This window comes from Aptenodytes patagonicus, chromosome 25 (assembly GCF_965638725.1).
Source record: "Aptenodytes patagonicus chromosome 25, bAptPat1.pri.cur, whole genome shotgun sequence".
Classification (NCBI taxonomy): Eukaryota; Metazoa; Chordata; class Aves; order Sphenisciformes; family Spheniscidae; genus Aptenodytes; species Aptenodytes patagonicus.
Window position 1 is genome coordinate 3,241,945 of NC_134973.1, and position 23,079 is coordinate 3,265,023.

Sequence of the window (23,079 nt, forward strand, 5' to 3'; positions counted from 1 at the left end):
ACTCATTGCATGAAGCTCTTGCCTCATCTTTACTAAACAGTGGGTTTTCCTTATGTCCTTACATTTGCTGTTGTTTCTGTGGCAAATACGGATTGTATAGTAGAGAAACAAACAAAACAAACCTCCAAACAGTAAAACCCGAAACACATTTGTGTCGCATGTTTGTGTGGAGAGGTTAAGAATCAGAAAGAAGTGGAAATTGTAGATGGAAAACTGTATCTGGCAAATACCGGATCTTAAAAGTTCTTGGTAGCTTTTATTTCTGTCTAATCTTCTGAGGATTTTGGGGAGATGCTGGGGAACACCTCATATTCCCTTAAGAGGGATTTCAGTTGTTGAAGAGTTCAGTCGCTACTGCTTATAATTGGAATAGAGAAGAGAAATCCTAAAATCTTCTTGTAAAGGAGCTTAGGTGTTGCTGGGTAAAAATCAAAGCAGGAACATGCACTGCACCTCATTGGTTTTCGGTGTTTTTTCTTTTTTTTTTTTTTTTTTTTAAAGGTACTTTTACCCCACTTAAAGAGGAGGGGAAGATTTTTATCCAGCCATTCTGTGTTTGTATAGTTCTTTTATAGTAACTAGTTCTATAAACCTTACATGGCTGGAGGAAAATGAGAATTTTGAGGACAGAGACCATGTTTTGGGCAAAACGTTTTCCCATTCAACTGAGTTTTCTTATATAGATGACAGTGTGTAACACAAAACTCGATGTGTTGTGACAGGATGCCACTGCTGGTTTGGCAGGCCTCTCTGCTGTTCCCTTAAGCATAAGGCAAGAGTCTGCCACTTGCCCAAGTAATTTCTTCCTTGTTCTTCACTATGACAGCTTCTGTTAATGAGTTCTCAAGCCCTTCTGTGAACAAGCATTGGCTTCTGAGGAGTAAATCCGAATAACCCTTTGAGGAGACCTGGAATTTTCCAGGTACCTGAGCAATCGCCCGTTTTCTGGTTGTGATTGCAGTCATCCCAGAGCTCAGTTGGGGGAGCTCTTGGGCTTCAGTGATGAAATTCCAGTGGTGCAGCCTGGCTTTGCTCAAAGATGGCTAAAATGTTAGTTCTGTTTTTCTGGCACCACCTCTGTGGAAATTTCCCAGCTTCCTTCATCCTTTTTATAGACTCTTTGACTCTGACAGTGATCATCTTAGAAGCACCTCGGGGAATAGCAGGAGTGTGGAGAGTTACGAAGTCTACCAGTTTGGGGTTGAGCTCTAAAATAAGAGGCAGAGTTATTGTTTGGCTGTCAGAGATATTTATATAGTGAAACCAAGGACTCTGTATATTGGTAGTATTCTGCTTCAAAATTGTCTGTTAAAAACCGTAACTCTTTCTTCATGTCTCTCATAAATTATCTTAGGCTACTTTAATCCAGGCTGTGCAACCAAAGCCCTGCTTTGCAGGGTAGCGCGTAGGAGTGGTGAGAAGCCACCAGCTCTGTTTCCTTGTGACGGCAAGGTGTGAAAGGAATCGGGCCGATTGAGGTTGCCTCCCAGACCTCATTCAAGTGGGTTCTATAAGACATCTCTGTTTATTTGCTGTGGAAGGGGTGAAGCACCTTCTCAGGGAAGTCTGGATGATATGTTCAGACCATGAGAAGCCACCTCAGTAGACAAAGATAAGCTGAGAATCTGTCTCATGGGTCAGGGAGGATAGTTACTGAAGTATGATTTCGTATGTGTCTTTCATTTCTGTCTTTGGAATTTTGGGTTATACCTCTTACAAAACAGGTGCTTTGGGGACCGTTGGAATTACAGTTAAAATAAATGTCTGTGGCTCAACAACTGAAGATGGCTTCTTTGTACAACCTAATGAGCATCTGCTTGGTCATACAACTCCTTGATTAATGTGTGTCTCTGTCACTGCAGAGAAGTCCTGCTGCCAGCACGTTCTGGTACTGTTTCCACAAGCAGAGTAGAACAGGCTGCAGCAATGTGAGTTGTCTACACAGAGTTGTGTCGCTGGGGATGCAGGTTAAAAAACTGTTCAGCGCTAAGTGAAGTACTTGAGCAGTAAAGGGTCATCCAGTGATGAGGGAGAGGAAAGGGGGTAATGGAAGACAGCTTTTTTTCTGCTTCCAGTCTCGTTAGATTTATCCATGCCTGTAGATTGCAATGCATTTATTTCTTAAATTCTGTCTTGTTGTACCAAGAAGAATGAGCACTGTTACATGTCTTTAGCCATAATGGTTGCTGCTGCAAAGATACCCGTATTGCCCCTTTCGGGTTATACTTGCCTCGTATCGAAGATGATAATCTTTTCTGATGCGCTGTTTCTCAGGCGTATGCATCTGGTCTACATTGTAGTCACACTGTTGTTGTTTTTAACTGGAAAATCAGTCTGACAGGCTGAAGAGGTAGCATGGAAGGTGTGGGCACTTTCCATCAAACATACCAGGAATTGGGAGCTGTTGTGTAACTTCACGTTAAGCTTCTCAGGCAGGGAGCTGCCAGATTGAGTCTCTTGCTTGCTTGTTTCTCAAATTACAATAAAATGTCCCTTTCCCATTAGTAGTTTAATTACAACCTTTTCATAGTCTGTCTTCAGTTTTTTTCAAAAGTTTGAATGTATTTCATTTGCAGCCCTATATTAAACCTCTTGTGGTAGGAGTTTTTACTGTATCAATTATACATATTATGTATAATTACCTTATACATTCATATGCTGAGATCTAAAATAGAGCATATTGTCAAACGATGCTAACAGAAGACTGATTTTTATAATGACAGAAGCAACAAAACTGAATGCCAAGCCTCATACTTCATGGTTATTATGGCATTTTATTGAGGAATGTATGCATCTCAGCCCTTGCAATTTCAAAAGCGTATTTTTAAACACTGCGATACTCCGCCATCGCTTTGTTTCTTCTCTCTAAAAATGTGCAATACCCACCTTGAGGTCTTCCTGTGGTACGGAAGTGCCGAAGGAAACTTTAAATCTCAATAATGTGAATTTGATGGATACGCTTTGGAGGTGTAATGTCTCTATCTTGTTTTGTCAACACTGTAGCACCTGACTGGGTAATAAGGTTATTTTTCTCAGATATTTTGTGACTTATCTTGCTGTATAGCAACAATATTTAATATACCTTCTGTAAGTACTAATGGTATGTTACACTGTATTCTTTCTCTCAGAAACTGCAGGTGTTGAACCAGAGTGACACTGAGGATGGTAATTGATTTTTATAAAATGTCCCTGTTTCCTTATCATGTTGGATGTTTAATCCCCTTTAATTAAAATAGGGAGCCAGCTTTAGCTTTTAAGTTATATGGTCTCCTCTCCAAAACATTCCCTTGCTGAAAGTGGATCATGCCTAATCTGTTTGACTTTGATATCACAGAGTACACTTTATGCCAGAACAGCAGTTTATGTGGAATTAAGGACAAATTACCAAAGGAACTTTAAAATAATATGATTCATTGAAAGCACTGGTCACAGATACAATTACATTTTAAAAAACACTTCTGGAATTCTGTCTTGTAAAAGTATTAAGATTGCTTACTTGAAAGTAGAGTTACCTGAAAACTTTGTTGGTTAAAGTATTTTAGAATTTCTGCTTTCTTTCCTCTGGGTGTCTAGCGAGGTTCCCTGTGTAGGGTAAGTCTGTCTGTAGGAATTGAGAGAAAAAAGTCTATGGGAGGACTTGCTTGTAACATCTACAGTTTAATACATTTGCAGTATCTGTAACTGATGCCACCATCAATAGGGAAACCTTACATTTTCTAACAGTGATATGATGGGGAGATTTAAAGCAAGACATGATTGTTCCCCTGGGAGAGGTTTGTGAAAGGAGCCCTCTTTATTCTCAGCTAAAAGCATATACTAAAGCAGCTGCAGATACGAAGTGCTGAGGATCTCACTGCTGATTTTATTTTTCATTGTTGTCTTAGGGGGTATTGCAGCTGTCTTAGTCAGAACTGCTGTCCTGTTCTCCCCCCACGACAGAAAATGTTAATCCCTGGAAAACTATCATGGGGAAAGAAAATGACCTAATACGGTCATGGAGCTGAACTCTTCCAGCTTCTCTCCTTCATCGTTTTCAGTGCAGGATGCTGGGTCCTTATCCCCATTTCCCCGTGTGGTATTCTGCACCATCCCTCTACTTTAACACGCTCTCACATATGTTGCAGTTTGTTGCGAGCTTGATGTAATCTCATTTAAAGCAGCTGGGTTTAATGTTTGATACTGAGTTGTATGGCAGCAGGGGGGAAGGGCACTTGTCCCTTGCATCATTTATTGCCTTCTAACTATTACGTTCCCTTAGGGGGCCATTGCACAAGGCGGTTGAATTGCTGAATTGATCAGATGTGATTATAAGTCTTGATTATTGGGATCTCGGTAACCCTTGCACCCTGGAGATCCTGTGGGTTTCTTAAAGCCAGGTTAGCTGGAATCTCATATGCATTTTGCCCTTGAGGGAACTGAGGACTCTGAATTTGTTACACTATGGCTTCCTATTTTGCTCCATACAGAGAATATTTTTTCCCTGAGTTTTACTTTTCCTATTTCTTGGTGTTAGGGAATTCAGAAGAAGATTCTGCAGCCTTCGCTCCCTCGATCCCCAAGGTCTGCATCAGCCTTCCATGTGAAGTGTGTGGGGTTGCCTTGCTCTTAAATGTGTGCACACATTTGCAGTTTGTGTGTTCCACTCCTGACAGTAGAGATTTATAGGCTTGTTGGGGAGGAGCGGGGGGAGAAAGGAGGGGCAGGGGAAGGCCATTTGGCCGTGATGGGCTCCTTGCAGCTCACAAATTTCCTTCCTGCCTCTGCTATCCCATGTAATCTGTTTTACAGCTCTGCAGTTTTGGATGGAGAAAGAGTAGAATTTATGGTGATGGTTGATTTATAGATTAACTGCAACACCATTTGCTCTCAGGCAGATTTGGCAAAGCAAGACCCTTTTCTGTTGATAAAAGGGACAGAGGAAGGAACAGTGATATTCATTAAAAGAAATAAAAGGAAAGTGAGATAAAGTATGGCCAGGCAGAACAGCTTTTCACTCTCCTACCTCTTCCAAAACTGTTAGGTGAAAGCTGCTTTGGAACAGGCTTTCTGCATTGAGAATCTGTGTGCATGTTGATTTGCTCCGAGATTCATGAAAGGAGTGATATATTGAGATGCAGAGTTGCATCCCCCTGTAATTCACTGATAAATGAGAGCAGTGCAGCAGTGAGTTATTAATACAGCCTTTCAAGCTTCATATACCGCAGTCATTAGTTAATCAATACAAACCACCCTATACTACTAATATGCAAACAAGCCTTCCTCCAGGCTCCCCTCAGGTCTGAGGGGTACTGTTCGTCCTGGAGGTGGTGCTGTGGGTGAAGGATGATGTAAATCTCATTAGAAAGGGAATGATGCTAGCTGATAGTCTGCTTTAAAAATCCAAGGGATCGACATATTGTATAGAGACTGTGTCTTGGGCAACTGGAGTGGTTTTAATGTGGTTAAGTCATCAAACCAAACTATATGGAGAGTTATGAGCTCTGACTTGTGTTATGTGGATTATCTTCCCAATCAGGTGCCTGCAACTGGAATAGTGGAGATTTTTCTTTTTAATAGACTTAGATTTTTGTTGTGTTTTATTATGCCATTGTAGAGAGATTTTTAAAAGATAATTTTTGCAATGCAGAGGAGGCACGATATTCTGGGGAGGTAGGACTCACGTGTTGCCTTTCTTCATTCACCCTCATCTAACTTCGAGAGAAAATGCCATGAAGATCAAGCCAGACTCTTGGACTGATGGGATCAACTACAGAACTTGTCCGAGGAGGGACTGTTGCTCTGTAAGAGAACAGATGAAATGAACCCAGCCAGCCAGCTGGCTGCCCGTACCCATTCAGTCTCCTTCCTCCTTTCACTCAGCTCTGTTCTGTATGTGTATTTCCCCCTCCAAAGTCCTCTTCTCTTTCTGTTTCTTATTCTTGTCTAAATCCACTGCAGAAGACATGGGATTAGTACATACTTTGCTGCCATTTTAGTTTTCAGTCTGTGCATTTTATGTCCATCTTTACTGGGCCTGTTTAGTTAGTTTGTTGAAATTATAAACTCTTAGAGGTTGGGGTTCATCTGTGAGTAGTTGTACCTAACCTAGCAAAGTGGAGATCCTTCCGATCTATGGTTCGTCTCTGCACCTTTCCAGAATGATCTTGGAAGATGGTAATGCTGATCTGTGATCACATCCTCATTTTTACAGCGGTGTCTTCAAGTGGGCTCCTACTCCACTGACACAGTGTTTAATACGTGTACTGCTGCCAGCACTAATAATTCATCACAGCTCAGTAGTCCCAGTCTGGATTGAGAGAAGCGTGTCTTTGATCCAAGAAGGCTCTTGCTGCAACTCATTCTTGCGTTTTGAAAGTGTCTGCTCAAAGCTCAGGCCTGATTTGAAATGAAGATCTATGGAAATCTGACAGGATCACAGATCGGTTATAATAACTGAGGCTTTTGAACAGTGCACTCTGCCACTGAGACAACATGGGAGGGAGATGTGCTTCCATGCTTCATATAACTCTTTCAGTCTGATCTGACTTGGGCCCTGTGGGAGAATGAGCTTGCAAATTCTGGCTTGGCATGGCGCTGAAAGCAGGGGTTGGAAAGACCAGAAGGAACCAACGGTGGTACTGCAGAGCTTTGTCTTTATTCACATTTTGTTAACGCATTGGCAGAAATCAGCAGGGATTTTTTCTTTACTCAGCAGAGAAAATTGACGTTGGGTGATGCCAAGTGCAATACAAGTGTAGTTTAAAATAACAGAAGCCTATAGTAATGACAATACTTAAATAGCACTCTGCCTCGTCTGAGTGCTGTGCAATTGTTAACTAGTTAATGTTCTAAGTAATATATATGCTGTGTTTCTATCCACTTCATTTGTAACTGGCCAATCAACATGACAAAGGGGATCAAGTAGAAGAAATAAAGGAAACTTTACAAACTGTGTTACTGATCTTTATCAAATCTTGGCTATTAACACTTCTAGCTTTGATGCTGACAAGAGCATAGGCGCTAACTTCAAAGTAGTAACTGTAGTTTGAAACAATGCAGCGTGATGGATGAGAAGCATTAAACCTTTGGAATAGTTTTTTTTTCCTCAAAAAAGAAAAGTGTGTGTGTGTAGAGGCACTGCACCTCTAGCACAAGGGGTTTCCTAATCCAAAAATACCTTTCATTACTAGTGAGCAGATTTCTTTTGTTCTGCTGTAGGCAATTATCCGTATTTTTTTTCCAAAAGCAGTGAGCAGGAGCGTACGTGTGCCTGTGCCCAGTAAAGGAGGCAGCTCTCACAGGCCAGTTGGTGCAAGATAGGAACATCTGTGATCTCCCCTGGTTACCTTTGCAATGAGGTATTTTTTTAGAATATAAGATCTTTGAAGCATAATCGTCACTTTTTTTTATATTTGTACAGTATCCACTACAAAAAGCAACCAGTAATTAATAATCTGATTGCCAGGTTTGGGAAATAAATCTGAGTTGAACAGGTTTTTCAAAACAAATAACGGAGAATGGCAAGGGGATGAACATTGTAGTCATTCATCTCTGTTGAATTGTATACTAATTATCTTCTTGGCCAAACTGAATGAATAAATGATTTCATAATGTTTTTCCCAAAACACCTTTTCTTAGTAAAATACCCCCTTCATACTGCTCATTCACTGCATGCAGAAGCAGACTATGGGTTTATTTGGTATGTGTGGAAGGAGAGTTGTTCCAATGTGATTTGTAATTTTGTGCTTTGTGCCTGGCGTTTGTTGCTATGAAGCTAACTGGACTGGTACATTGATAGTCTTTCCAAGAGCAGATGGTTGTTCATATTAAACTCTCTGTTTTAAAATAGTATTTAAAAATTGCATTTGAGTTCTGGAAAATTCTCCTTTTTGTATTCATTGAGTTTTGGGTTTGTGAAACACTGTGAAAGTAGCCAGTTGCTCAGTTGTTTTGTGCAAATGTTGTAGTTACAAGTTCGGGTGTACCCCTTGAAAATTCATATTGCTTTAAAATCAGAATTTTCAAAAGCTGCTGTCTAATGTCACTTCTTGAAACTAATGTCTCTTTAACACTATTTCTAGCTCATGGCAACTTTAAGGGTTAAAGAGTCTTTTAGCAGTATGTGATTGGCACAAGTTAGATTTGACTCTCATCTTCCAGTGGTCAACCCATAAGGATTTGATCCCAGCTCCAGAGTGACCCGAGATATTCTGCCCATCCTTATTGGAAAACAAATGGAGAGTTTGCAATTGCACAAACTTGAGTTTCTTAAGGGAAGGAGGAAGTTTCTCATCATGCTTACTGTTCTGTTAGCAGCAAAATTGCTTGCCATTTCTTCATATTGTGCTTGGCAATGGGGTTGATAATTAGGCAGCTAGGAGCTTGGAAAAGAGATCTTATCGAGTGACATTGGCCCTGTGGTGTAAGTGCTGAGAATGCTTACTGTTACCCAGGCCCTTTCTGAGCAGGTTTTGTCCTGATTTTCTTCCTGTGCTGGTTCCCAAAGGACTGTATTTGAGCAGCTGTCTGCAGAGCTCATTTTTCTCCGAGCTTTAGAAGACAGGTTGATTTGGTGTGTTTGTGTGGTTGTAATCTTGTTCTGTCATTACCTATTTACTCCTTATTATGGCTCTTTGAGCAGATACTCCCCAGCCTCTGTGTTTATCTTTTTCCCTATGTGTATTTCAATGAAAATGTCATTATTTGAAATCATTGACACTGCTGGTTAAAGATACTGAATTCCATCATCTGTTGTCCTGTAAAATGATCCATTAAAGATAAAACTGCAGACATTCGATAAAGGTTTTTTCCTAGGAACAAGGAGCTCTGTGATCTGTGTGTGATCTTATCTCCAGAGCACGTGTTTGCATTCTTGATGTAAAGGAGCCACAAAAGAAGGGGACAGATGAGGGAGGCCGGAGGTTTTCCTTTCCACACGGTGATCTTGAGAAGGGAAACTGGATACTTAGAGCAAATTCACTGTGGGGTAACCTCAGGTATTGGTGAGGAGAAGGAGAAAGGGAGTTGATTTCTGTCTTTTAACAGACTGGGGGGGGAGATTAAACATGGAGGAAAGTAAAGGTGACAATGAAAAGGAGGGAGATGACAGCGCTATCGACGAAGGAACAATCCATTCTTCTTGTTGAAATGCCTTTTTTTTCATGCAGGCTGCAGAACAGTTTAAAAATAGTGTGGAAAAAGTTCAGTTGCTCTGAACTTTACTTTGACACTGCTAGGAGATGTAGTATTATAAATACTTTACCTTGAGGAAAAATTAGGCCTTCGAAGCAGGATATGAACTTTGCAAACGAGGGACTACCCTGTAGGTAGTGGTGGTTCTTAATGGCTTCTATTGGGTGATAAATATTCTTGATAGACTAAGGGGTTTTCTTTGGAGGCATTGCTGCTGTCATGGGAGTTAAAGATGTTGAAGGTCAGGGTTCAGATTATGCATTTATGGACACACTTTGTCTTATAGAGATTGAAATAATAGCTTTTTATTCTGCCTGTCATGACTGAGAGTAGGTTGGCATTTGAATCTTCAAAGGGTCAGTATTCTTGGCACAACTAAATCTGCTTTGAAGACAGATAACTAACCCCCAGCTTGACACATGGTCCTAGGCATTTTAAATGTGCTGTTCTCTTTTTGTTTCTGTTCCTTATTTCAGTAATTATAGTGTGTTAAACTGTGTGGGGCCTGTTTGGCCAGACCTTGTGCAGACACTGTGAAATTAACTTTCTTACCTTCTCACGTGAATCGGACTGAAGTGACATTTCCAAAGCCTTGTGGTTGAACCTCCTCCTGCCCATGGTGCCCAATCTCTAGTAGAGAGTGGGTGCATGAGATTTAGTAATCTAATCGCTGCCTAATTGCTCTGTGTTGGTGCAAGGAGAGGCTGACATGTAATGAGGTGGGGAGGCAAGGTGGTGTAACTATCAAAAACTCTTGTGTATGTGTGACAACTGTAGAAAGAAAAGGTCTTGGAAGCTTTGGGGGGAGTTTGAACTAAGGGACAGGATGGTCTGGTCCTCTGCCAAAGCTAGTGGTAGCTTCAGGTGAGAACAGTTCTTCTTAAATGGAGAGAAACCAGTGGAGGATTGCCTTTGTTATAGTTAAAGTTTTTAGTAGCTTTCAGTGGCCAAGGAGAAAACAAAATTGAATTGCATGCCCTTTGAAGAAGCAGCGGTGAGAACAGAATCTGAGCTAGACTGGAAAGTCCCTGAAGAGCACCTGATGCTGGAAACTGTTGCTGCTGTAGTGAATTCCCCGTTATGTCATCTCTTAATGGCTTCTAAACTGGTCCTTGTATCCCAGGATGGTCTGTCTGCTCTTTTTTACTGACACACTCATTTAATTCTTAACTCACAAGACATTTGCTTATTTATTTTCATTGTTTCTGGTAATAATTCTAAACCATTAGAGGGGAAAATTGTATTCAAAAATGCTGTTTCACACTTTGTTTGTTTGATGATTTAGAGCGATAGAAAATAGCACATTTGCTGGCTTTTATAGTCTGATAATTATCCGCATCCATCAAGCCATTCCAGGGGAATAAACAAAACACCAAGAAAATTACACTATTAATGACATCCTTTTTGGCAAGTAGGAAGGATCTTTCTTTTGTGTTAAGGATAAAAAGGGGACTGTCCAGTTAAACTTATGGTAACAAAAGGAAACTACCACTGTAGGGAAATGATTATCTAACACATCTGTTGCTTTGGGGCAAATACCTTCTGGACCCGTGACCCTGATGTCTGGTAATTACAGTCAGAATCAGTTTTGAAGGATACTCAAGAACTCAGAAAATTACATGGAAGTAGAGATCAGAAATGCTGGAATTAGGTTTCGTGAAACAAGTTTGGAAGCTGAAAGTCTTTCGGGTAGAACAATAAGTTCCCTATTTGTAGAAGTGATACTTAATCCATTTCAGGGACCTGCTTTTGTTTTGGTAGAAAGAGTAGAAAAAGGTAATTTAAAAGGATCAGTATATTACTTTCAGATTGTTGACTTCGGAGTAAGATGACATTTGAGTCATACAGCTATAACTTTTTTTATCTCGAGTTTTTTTTTTTCCTTGTTCTGTAAATCTTGTGTTCCCTGGCAAAGCAGCAAGACATTATTCATGCTGTAATCCTACAAATTGCTGAGTGTCAGGTTTTCAGGTTAAGCTTGGCCCTTTGTCTTGGTCAACCACTGCAAGGCTGACCCTTGGAAGTACATACTGAAGGCATTCGTCCCTCTGTTTGTTTTCAAGCCCAGTTTCTTGGAAGTTTGATATGTCTTAAAACAGTTGCTGGTTTAGCACTATTTATGTAACTTCGCTTTTATTGGGGAACCAGGTTGAACCAGAAGGTACAGATTCTGCACTTGAAGCAGTGGCTCAAGGTCAGCTTTTTTGGCGCTGTTGTGTTTTCTGTCGGCTGTTGCAGATGTTTTCTCTGAAGCAGAAGTAGTCTATAAAAGGACAGTTCTTAAGCAGGGCTGTTAAAATATTTATGTTGCCACCACCACTTCCCTTTAGTTTAGGTTGTTTGGGGCAATGGAAAATCCTTGCGCCATCTTTGCTGTGGTTAAAAGGAAGTGTCTGCTCAAGGCTGGATCAAAGTTAGTCCTGCTCTACTCCTAATTCAGTTTTCACCAGGCAGAGGGATGTCATGAAACTGCTTCTGTCAACAGGGGTGAAGCATCAGACAGTTCTCAGTCTGATAGTCTTGACACAGCCCAATTCAAAATCTTTCATGGATACCGTAGTCCATTTTCGCCAATTGATATCAAAGTGGTGTTTTGCTTGTTCTGAGGTTTTTTCTTCTCTTCCCTTGTCTTTGTGGAATGCATTTGTGCTATGATCTGAATGGGACAGAGAAGGGAAGCAGCTTTAAGTGTGTTTTGATTTTTTTTTTTTTTTTTCCTTCTCCATTTTTTAAGATTTTGGTAGGGTGGGTTTTGGTTTTGGTATTTTTCCAGAGGAAACCTACTACATTGAGTATTTGGGCTGGGGTACTAAAGGAAAAAGAACCATGCTGTTTGATGAAAGAAGTATTCATAGTGATGCATATAGGAAAGGAAATTATTGGGTACGCTTTACCATACATAATCTTGTCAGTTGTCTCTGGAATTAAAGATATTTTGCTGTCAATCTGAGCCCCAGCCTGTGGGTGCAAGAGGGATGGTAACAAATCGTACTGAATGACAGTATTTTGTCAGGTCCCTCAGTCAAGGATTTTTGTCCCCAACAAGTCCCTGGCCATATTTCATAGTGAAAGCAGGAGGATGGTACCATAAGGTCGTACACAAAAGCCAGCCCTTCGTGGATGTTTATATGCTCAATAACAGTACTCCTTTGATTGCAGCAATTTCTAATCTTCCCATGTCGCCTCCATTGTTATTCTACCTTGTAATCAATCATTTTATGTCTAGATTGAGCTAGCTAGCTCAATCTGTGCAATACTTGCAGAAGCCTTCTGTTTCTGTTACTGGTTTTAAATAACAGCCCAAATTCTTTCTTTATTGCCTGTCTTTGTGTAAATCAGTCAGATTTGGGAGCGTAACTTAAAGCAGAATTTGACCTGCTTTTAATTCTCTTCTGCGGTTAATTTTGTGAATTCCTAAGAATGAATGTATAAGGATGTATAAGTTCTGCTTTCTAAAAGACTGGCCTGAACAAAAAAGTTAATTTCTAAAATTGGAGTTGGCTATTACCAAGAGGCTGTTCTGTGGTAGGGTATTCTGATTTGTATATTGTTACATATAGTTCTTTTTTATAAGCTGGAAATTCCTCCTCTCTTGCTGGTTTCTATCCAAGCAAGTCCTTTTTCTTTGTCTCTCCATGGACTGTTCTCTAAAGCTCAGCTTGGCTTTTTGCAGTCTGCAGTTTCCGATAACACAATAACCATGTTCCAATGTATTAAACTTTTAACATCCTCAAGATTCAATTAATCTTATCTTTACAACTCCCAATTACAGGCACTAATTAAGTGAAGGTTGCATTGTAGACTGGGGATATTACATTAATCATGGGCAGCCTTGTAGCCATAAATTAGTTCTTTCCCAATCCTTCAGCATTTTTCCCAGAAGGAATGGAATGTCTCATTTCCCTGTTTTAAGGGACATTAATCCCACAAAGGAGCTTTGGATCGGGATTAGTTTTATCACATTTATGTAAGTGATGAATGGTCTTTGTAAAATGAAAGCTACTAGCTTTGTCCCAGACAAATGAATTGTTTGATAATTATGCAATTTAAGGCACTGTCAAACTTTGGTCAGAGGGTGTTTGGAGCCTATTGCTATATTTATTATTTTACAAGATTAGGTGCTACATAGTGTTTTCCCTTAGATTTTTTTTTTAAGCCATCAGTTTAAATCGGCTTAATGTCTAAATCTTGAAGCATCCTGTGTATGATTTCTGTCCTTTGTTATCCTTTCTAACCTGCCAGACCACAACAGGTAAATTTTGGTTTGGTGCAAAAGCAATACGGGTATGACTTCTGTCTGTTTCTCCTTACATTGTAGATAAACTTTAGACTTGAAAATTGAGAAGCTGAGCAAGGGGACTGGCTGAAAGTCCTCTAAAATCAGGTGTATTTTGAGAGATCCTATCATAAGTAGAGCAATACTGTTTACCTGTTGTTGAGATCGTGCAGTTGCCTGCTACAATATCCTGTTTTCAGCTTGTTATAATGAGACATGATGGTTTTGACATCTTTATTGGAAATAACAAAAATAATGCATTTTTTATTACTCACATTGAACAAAACTTATAGCTGGTAATAAATGTCATTCTCACAAATGTAAATTTTCAAAAGTCTCTGTTACAAAAAATGGTATGAGAGCCACATTTAATTTGGTGCAGTATGTAAACAATAATTTACAAAATTCCATTGGCATTATTATGTGTGTCATCATGTTAAACATGTCTAAGTGTATCATGGTATTTAGTTACCTCGTTATAACCTGAACCCATAAAATCTTCATTGCCTGATTTTTGCTTCTGTGAATACTGAGGTAGTATGGCTTCAAAGCAGTAAGGTAACTAACAACTTTTGGGGAAGAAAACCAACCATTTGAAACTTTCCTGATTTTTTTAAAATAAACATCACACACAGCACTGTTTCTGCAACTATTAGTAGCTTTTTTGCAATTTTTTCCAAGTTGTTTCTAATGACTGCATTGCATTAAAGCACATTGAAGTGTCCAAATTGCCTGTAAAAAACCAGAAATTTCTTGTTCTTAACTTTCTGAAGCGGACTGAGCACGTATGCAGCAGTCATCAGTGGTTGCACACACAAATGAGCTCAGTGGAAGGCTTCTGAATGGTAGAAATGAACGGTCTTCGTTTTTTCTATAACCTAGCATATTATCTCTTCACGTGGCAAAACTGGTTTAGAAGTAGGACTGTTGCTGTTTTCCAATGATCACAGCAGAATATCGCAATTAGGCTTGTGTGTGACTTTAGGCAGTTGATTGTTTTTCCAGAACTATGTCCAATACTTTGCACTTGTGGAAGAAAAACCCATTTCAGTCAAATTCTTTTGCACTCTTTTTACCCCTAATCATACAAAACTGTCTTTAAAAAGTGTAGGAGTTGTTCCGTATACCCTTTGAATAAAACAAAAAAGGTTTGCACGGAGTTTTCTTTGGAAAAATTTATCTTCATTTGCTGTAGATATGCCAATGTACACAGACCCTCCTTCACACCTTCTCAGCCCATCCAAAATTTCTTGCGTGTTAATCTTTAGCACAGCCTCATGGTTTTATTTTGCAGATATCTTTCCAGTGGAAAACGTACCTGCTGTTCCCTGTGCTGATTTATTTCTGTTTTTTCCAGTGCTGTATCATCACTTTGCCTTCTTCGTTCTCCTTCTACCTTGTGAAGTCCTGTGATGCTGTTTAAAAAAAAATAGCAGGAAAATAGCACACATCATATAACATGTCTAAGGGCTTTTATTAAAATACTGGCTTTCTTCCATGTATTATAATTATGTGTTACTGATACCTTCCAGACTTCTAAAATTTTGATTTTATTTCCAGACATTAATTGTAGGTGTGGTATGCTAAAAGTTATGACCACATTTGTTTCTAGCCTTTTTCTTTCACTGTTTTCAGGTTATAGTGTGATTTTAATTTTTTTTCTTTTGTGTTAACTTTCTCCTAGGTATGCCATACCTCCAGAACATGGCAAGAGATTGGAACGCCTGGCGAAAGGTAAGCTTTGCTTCCTTCTGTGTTTGGAAAAACACATGGGTGTGTTCTCAGTGAAAACTGAAACATCCCAGGGGAGAATCCTACCCTTGATTTTTAAACGGATTGATAAAGAATTGACATTGAACTGGCTGTTATAGTTTATTCTTGCAAGAGCTGCTTGTTGAACCTGCTGCATTGGTATAATAGCTTCAGAGTCAGAAAACTTGTCAGTGAATTTTCCTACTAGTGCAACTGTTTTCTCAAAGCCTCGGTCTTCTGACACACCGTGACCCTAACTAAAATTGATAGGAAAAAACCTTGAATTTTGAGGCATTGAGACCAAATGCTTCCATGTCTGGGAAACGGGTCTAATAAGAGACCCATCATTCATCCCTGCGTGTAATATGAGGTTTGTCACAGTGAGGTGAGAACTGTTGCTCCAGTTGTGTGGAGTGCAGCCTGGAGGGACTTCTGATACCCCCATACACACGTCCTGCAGGGAAAAAGGGTGGTAGGAACTATTCTTTCTTCCTACACTATCAATGTTACATATACAGTATTAGTATTGATTACTTTCAGTCAAGTAGGAAAGTGCTTACAAATTCAGCAACAGCATTCACGGAGAATAGCTAGTGGGGTTTTCAGTTCGGTCTGTAATGATACACACTGTATTTGGTCGCTTTCCTTTTATTCTAGCCTCATCCTCCTTTATCTTTTCAGTACAATAGAGGCCATCTTTAAAAAAAGAAAAAGGGGGTGGGGAAAATAAAGAGCAGGGCTAGCTCGAGCTGTGATAAACTTCTACCTCGTGCCAGGCTGTCTGTAAATTTTTGGCCTTACAAAGCACCAGCCTCAGCTGCTGAAAACCTTGGGTATGAGTTCTTGCCTGACTACCTGCCAAGGTCGTCCAGTAAGCAGCCACCCGCCCCCACCACGAGCAGCAAGTGCAGACTTCAGCGTCCTGTCCTTGGCATTTCTGCTGATTTCCAGTTGGTAATGCTGGAAGCTTCAGGGAAGATGTCTGACTGCAGTATATATTTTTTAATTTGTTGATATTGTGTTTGGTTTTTGTTGCTATTTTCGTTCACTTGCAAATGTTCTAAACACTGCCCAGCTAAAAAAAGCTCCTGTCCCAGAATAATTAACTCAAAATCCACGTTTCATCTTCAGTGAGGCATACTTTAACGATTCAAATCTGTTGTTGAAGTTAGTGCAGCAGAAGCAGGCAGGAAAATCTGGAAGACTCTATTCTGAGGCAAAATAAAAAAACGTTCAGATACTGTTTTTCCAGAAAGTAGGCAAATTCATAGTAATGGCATTTCTTGCCGATAGTCTAACGTTCTATTGACTGTTTCATACTTGAATAAAAAAGGGGAGGGTGTTGAAGGGAGCAACTGGTTGTGTAGGATAAATGTAGACTAAATGGGTATAAATGTCCTAGGGCATGGTAGTATTGTTTTCCTGTGCACTGAGAGCCATGATCCCTAAATACAAGTAATATTGAAAATTGCTGCTCAGCAATGTTGCATTTCAAAGTTACAGTTCAGTTTTAGTCATTTGCCAGGTTTTATAAAAGTTACTTTTTCATCTATTAAAAAGTCAATAAAACCAGATGACCTGTGTTCTATAGAATCTGAAATACCACACCAAAGTCTGACATAAGTAATACTAAGTCTCTTGCTGTTTGTAACTTATTTTTACTGATGATCAATTTTTGAGACACATTGATGATAGGCAATGTTTAAACCAGAAACGAATCATCAGTGATCTCGTCTTTATTTTAGTTTTCTGTTGCTTAGTATCTTTTGGAAGTTGGGATGGGTAATGTTTTGAAACTACAATGAAGCAGTATTGCTGCTTGGGCATTCTCCCTGTCCTATGCATCACTGGTCTATACTATGAAGAAGTTTACTATGGAGAAATGAGTGCGCAATTAATATGGAAAATGAATAGCTGAGCTGTAAATGGGCTCACTGGGAGAGCTATGGAGCCCATGGAGAGAATGTTAATGTGTTGCCATGTTATTGGTGCTAATCACTTAAAATGTGCTTCTTTATTAGTAGCTTTAATGAGAGCCACTTAAACTGTGCATTAAAAAGAGGAACTGCAGAGAGGGACGACAGACTGGGTAGCAGACAGTCATAATTTTAATTGAAATGCTTTTAGTACAAAAATGTGAGAAAACCTGGAATCCAGTAATCCCTTTCACTTTCTGAAACCCCTTCCATTATGTCTCATCAATTAGTTTTGTTTCCAGAGCTTGAGTGATTTATTTTCCTAAATGGCGGTGTTTTTTAATGCCTATAAACACAATTTGTTATTGAATCACCCACTTGGAGTGGAACACGTGGTCTTGAAGAAAATGGTGTTACGTTGGTTGAGCTGACATTTCTGGGAGCGAAGTGCCGACATCAAGGGGTTTGTTTGGTTTTTACTACAATTTTAGTATTTTTAATTATTTGTGATTTGTTTTACTAGTTCAGCGTGGATCTTGTAGCTATGGTAGAACTTAACACTTCATAGTGCTGAGGTGTTGCCTGGGTCAGATCATACTGTCTCTGCCAGACTTGTTAGTGACCACTGTGGCCAGTGAACGAGTGTCCCTCCTTCCACTGCCTTGTGATGGATATGTTTTGTTTCCTTTCTTTCCTTTGACTGAATATAAACATCTACGTGCTTATTTTTTCCCTTTAGGGGGTGGTATGTAGGGCAGATTGGTCTGGAATCTTATGAGTTGTATTACTTTCCCAGGAACAATATAGCTGCCCATCAGAGAAGGTATAAAAAGGACATAGCAGTGTTTGGAGTGGATGGTGCATGCTTGTCGCTTTTTCCTTGTCCATATTCAGCAAAAGGATGGCTCAGGGTTTAGGATACTAGCCAAAACTTGAGACAGACAGGTTCTGTTTCTTAATTTGCTAGGGTTTTACTGAGGTTTTAGCCAAGTTGCTTATTCCCAGACATAGAAGACTTAGATGCTCCACATGCAAGTTTTCATCACAAAATTTATCTGATATTTTAAACAATGAGGATGTGCTAATTAGGGACATCTTCAGTTGTATGCCTATTGTTTTGATCTATATAAAGTATTTGGGCAGGTTTTCATTTTGTCAGCTTGTCTCTGCTTAAATAAGGATTAGATATAATATCCCTGTAGTGATACTCCTCTTTTTAATGTCTCTACAGGATTTTTTCCAGGAAGCTCTCAGGGATGTGATGCTTTCCTCCGTCACAAGATGACCCTCATTTCGCCGTCAATCTTGAAGAAGTATGGCATTCCTTTTGACCGGGTATGTACAAAGGATGCATTGAAGACACTGGCAAGTTGTTGAGGTGCACAAAGCACAGCACCCCTCTTTTAAGGAAACAATTCATTGCAAGCTGCTGGGGAGCAATTTGCTTAATTTCTAAATGCATTATTATGCTAAATGTACCCTATCGGTTTAAACCAGGTGGCTGCCTGTATATGAGGATTTGTGGTTTGGCTAAGATGCTTTCTGTGAAGAGCTTCTCTTCATAAAAGCTTTTGCTAGAACTAACTTTGTCAATTAGGGAGTCTCTCCAGGTAGAGAGGGGCAAACTGTAATACAGATGCTGTGGCTTATCAATAGGCAGCATAACTCATTGGTAATTCTTGAACGCAGACTTTTTTCCCCTGGATCCGGTATGAACCAAAAACTGGAGTTAGACGTGCTGGTTCTCTGTTGTGTAAGTGTTCTTTCTACGCTAAGCCAGTAAGGATCCATGAATCTCTTAAGTCCTCTTATTTGAAATGAAAGGGTCGTGTTTATTTGGTACGATTGTTTTAATATGCTTATTCTTAGTCTTCTGGCAAGAAGTAAATCTCCTCAGCCAAGCATGCTTACCACGGATTTAGTATCTGTGCAGAATCAAACAGCTACTGCTGCTGTGTGTTACCGGCACACAGAGCCTGTCCTGCCAGCATGTCCTGCCTTTGGATGTGGGAAAAGGAATTGAGTTAGAGGTACCGGGGCTCTTAACTCCAGTGGGAAGTGTCAAAGAATGCCTGATTCAAACTGATTTCATCCTTTCCCATCCCCTTTGCATCATCATCTGTAGATGCTATGGCCATCTTTCTAAGTAAGAACTCTCGAGTTCTGGTAATTTTTTTTTTTTTTTAAAGCATGGTTTTGTTAGAGTTAGTCTACCTGAGACAAAGTATAGCACCTATTCGATGAGCCTGGTGATTCTTTGAGATGGAAGTAAAAGATCTTGGCTCTTTTATAGCATAAAACCTATGAATTCATTCAATTTACTGCTCCAGAGACTGTTTCATTTTTTCCTAGTGGAAGGCTGTGATGAATGAAATTTGAAGTGTGATCATCTGGCTTGTCAGATGAGCTTGCCATCAGTGCAGGGGAGACTTGCACGAAGCAATGTGGTTCAACATCAGTGGCTAGACTTGGCCTAGTTTGCACATGATGGTTGATATTAAATTGTTCATAGAGAGCAACAAACCATTTTTCTTGTAATTCTATCCGTGGAACCTAATTCCCAAGTGTGAAAACACGGTTACCTGCTACACATGGTTGAAAATAATAATGAAAATACCTAATTGTGGGATCTGAATTTTTTGGTAATGATTTTCACTTTACCAATTTCAGGAAAGTGGATATGTGGATTGGAATATGGGAGGCATCTCAGTTTAATGCATAGGTGCCCCTCTGAGAAATGACTTTTGATAGAGGATAAAAGACGTTCTCTATCCCGACCGTATTCAGGAAAGAGTACAAAACCTGTAGCCACTGCAAGCTCCTGAAAAATCTGTCTGACCTTATCTTTATTTATTGGCCTAAACTGTGAAGTTTAAGGATTTCTTCTTATGCTTCTTTCTGCTTCAGTATCAGTTGAACGCTGTGTCTTGCTACTTCTTGCGGTGTTTTCCTTATGAAGCTGTTTTAACCGGAAGCCATAAGTAGTGCAATAATTGGCTGAACAGAGCCTGAAAAGTGTTCACTGCTTATCTAAAGAAGAAGCCGAAAATAGTAATTTTAAAAGTTCCTGTTTGTGCGCATAAGCAATTCTAAGCAAAGTTTGCCATGTGATCCTCCGGTGACATCCAGTCCTCCTGCAGGATGGAGGAGAATAAGAAAAATGAATTAATTTCGGCCATTTCATTCAAGCAGCATGTTTAGGCTCTTGCGTCTGACAGAGGTCAGAAAGTGAAGGAAATTCTTGCAGGACTTCAAATGTTTGAATGTTGTAGGTGGGCATATTTTTCTCCAGAATAGTAACGTCGCTGTGTGTTTGCTTTTCCATCTGAGGAAAGTGGCGTTGACTAGTAATTATATACTGATTTCTGATCAATAACCAAGCAAAAGTTTGTAAAAAGGCGGTAGAGGAAAACTTTTCTTCCAAGCTTATCCCAAGTCAGCTTCACTGAGCTGTATGGTGATAGGGATGGGATACAAAGTGGTTTAAATATCGGAGTTTCTAATTTATTGCTTGGTAAAAAGTCTTTACCTGCTTAGCTAGGCTTCCCACTATGAATTTCTTGATTTGTGACATAAAGGTTTTTTGCAGATTGATGTCTGGTGTCTCCTTCATACTGAGTATATGTAGAAATCTTAATGCTAAGAATCTGGCTTTGTCTCCCTATTTTTTACAAAAAAATAGGAGAGACCAGCATACACATAGAGGACAATATTACTGTCAAAAACAAACTTTCTTTTTTAAAGCAAGAGGGATTATTAACATGTTACTTAAATATAATTCCTAATCCTGGTTTACAGAATGTGGGAGGGAAGTGTTTTTTATGATAGCTTCTCTCTTCCCTATGGCACTCACTGGAAAGATGTTTTTAAATGTAAGAAGGAGGAGGAGATGTCTTTAGTCTGAGCAGCCTATATCTGAATACCTCCTGTCCTGAAATAGCAGCTTTTGAAGGAGGATCACTGTTATTCAGAAACAGTGAACATGTGCCATTTTTCTTTAGAAACAGAGATAGGATCCCTTCATCTAAATTCTTGGCAGGTTTCAATGAAGCGAATAGTCACGCATTTATAAATCTCTATAATGGTATTTACTTCTGCAAAAAAAGAAACAGATCAATACTAGAGCTTTTTAATAATTAAAAATGTGTATTTCTGTAATCTCCTATTGATTTCTCCATTTATTCTTCAAGAGCTTGCAGAAGTCAGTAAATTTAGGCTTTCTCCGTGAGTGGCAGTTTGTGCTGGCTTTCCTTCAATAGTTATTACTTTTCTGCATGGCCTATCCATCATCTTGAGTGCTTTCTAATTTATTGTAGGGATAATGTTGACAGCAGTGACATGGAGGACATACACTGTGGGCTTGAAATGAAGACACCAGGATGTAGATTTCCTGACAGAAACATAATCTTTCTGTCTTCTGAAGTTAGCAATCTACCACTCTGATTTATGGAGGGGGCTGGATGGGAGGATGGTCCGTGAAGCTGGGTACAGCTCCTCTCATCCAGAAATACTGCAGAAGCTTCTTGTATTATCATATCAGCTTTGATTCTCCCTCTTTTTTTTAATTCTTCTGCTAATGTTAATAACATCGGCAAGTTTAGGTGTTAGTCCAGCCAAGTGGGTAAATGTTTTAATTTCTGTCTGCTTACATCTTCTATTTGGACCCATCCTTGTGTTTGTAAGTGTAAGTTCTTTGAAATCTCTGTGGGCTCTGAGCTGCTGTGTTGTGAGTTACTGCTGGTGGGAAGGAATCCAAATGGAGTTGCTTGGCATGTGACTGCTATGAAAGGTCTGTCAGCACTTCTGGGTTGGAAAGACAGGGAAGGTCAAATTTTGCCTCTTTCCTAATCCGTAGAAGGGAGGTGCTGTCACATGCTTGCTAAGCTAGAAAGCTGGACTGGAAGGATTGCTCCAAGTGCGCTGTATCACTGCCAGTTGCCCTTATGATCTGTGCCATACTCTAAGAATTAAATTGCTTTTTTCCCCAGTGTCTTCCCTGCATAAGATTTAAAAAGAGGATTTTCTAGAAGCATCGCAAATTGATTGGCCTCTGATTGCAGCTGTAATCTGCAGAGTTGTTAAACCTTATATTAATAATCTCCATAATGCTTATTGTTGTTTTAATTTTACTTAAGTAGACAAATGGTGGGCTGTAATTTTTAGGTTGTTTGACTTATGGGTGAACAAATAGGAGTAATGTGAGTAGGGAAATAAGTACGGTGAAGGTAGTATGTACTTCAGTAGGACCCTGCAATGCAGAGTGCGTGTTAGGAGGGAAATCCGGTTTCCTTGGCTCCACTAGCATGGTAGTGGGAGTGTAGATTTGGACTTACCGTGAGCTAAAGTGATCACAATCTAAAGATTTATTGATATTTTGGAATGCTGCAGCCTGAGGCCTTTTTTGTAACTGGAGCCTGAGAGTCTAAAAAGTTTAGATCTTGTGACCCCTTCCGTCCACTGTACTGTCTTTTTTCCTTAATAGAAATACTTCAGTATTTCTGCAGTTAACAAGAAATTGTTCTAGGTTTAGCCAAGAGTTGGCAATGACCGTTCTGCCTACCCTCCAGTTGAGAGAGTGAGATATAACCAGTGAATTTTTTTATAGGTCTCTGTTCTCAAGCTGCTGTGTCAACTGATCTGTGGGGTATCTCTTCCTTTTATTTTTGTTTTTCAGATCACCCAGGAAGCTGGAGAGTTTATGATTACATTTCCTTATGGTTACCATGCTGGCTTCAATCATGGCTTCAACTGTGCTGAGTCTACCAACTTTGCCACTTTGCGATGGATTGACTATGGAAAAATGGCAACCCAAGTAGGTGTCTATTTGGATGAAGGGTTACTTAAAACCACTAGCTCATGAAATACAAAGGAATGAGAGTGGGAGACTAATCTTAAGAACAAAATGGAAAGTGCCATTGTTTTGACAATGTGCTCTTTCATCGTGCCATGTTGCTGTTTTATGCC

General features: G+C 39.7%; 1 protein-coding gene across 3 annotated transcripts in view; it reads left to right on the plus strand.

The window, feature by feature from the left end:
• KDM4B (lysine demethylase 4B) overlaps nucleotides 1–23,079 on the plus strand; it is a 94,165-nt gene that overhangs the window by 20,725 nt on the left and 50,361 nt on the right. For all 3 annotated transcript variants that reach the window (XM_076359645.1, XM_076359646.1, XM_076359647.1), the window contains exons 6-8: nucleotides 15,132–15,181; nucleotides 18,347–18,450; nucleotides 22,790–22,927. In XM_076359645.1, coding sequence (XP_076215760.1) covers nucleotides 15,132–15,181; nucleotides 18,347–18,450; nucleotides 22,790–22,927 — 292 coding nt within the window. The remainder of the gene's footprint in view (nucleotides 1–15,131; nucleotides 15,182–18,346; nucleotides 18,451–22,789; nucleotides 22,928–23,079) is intronic.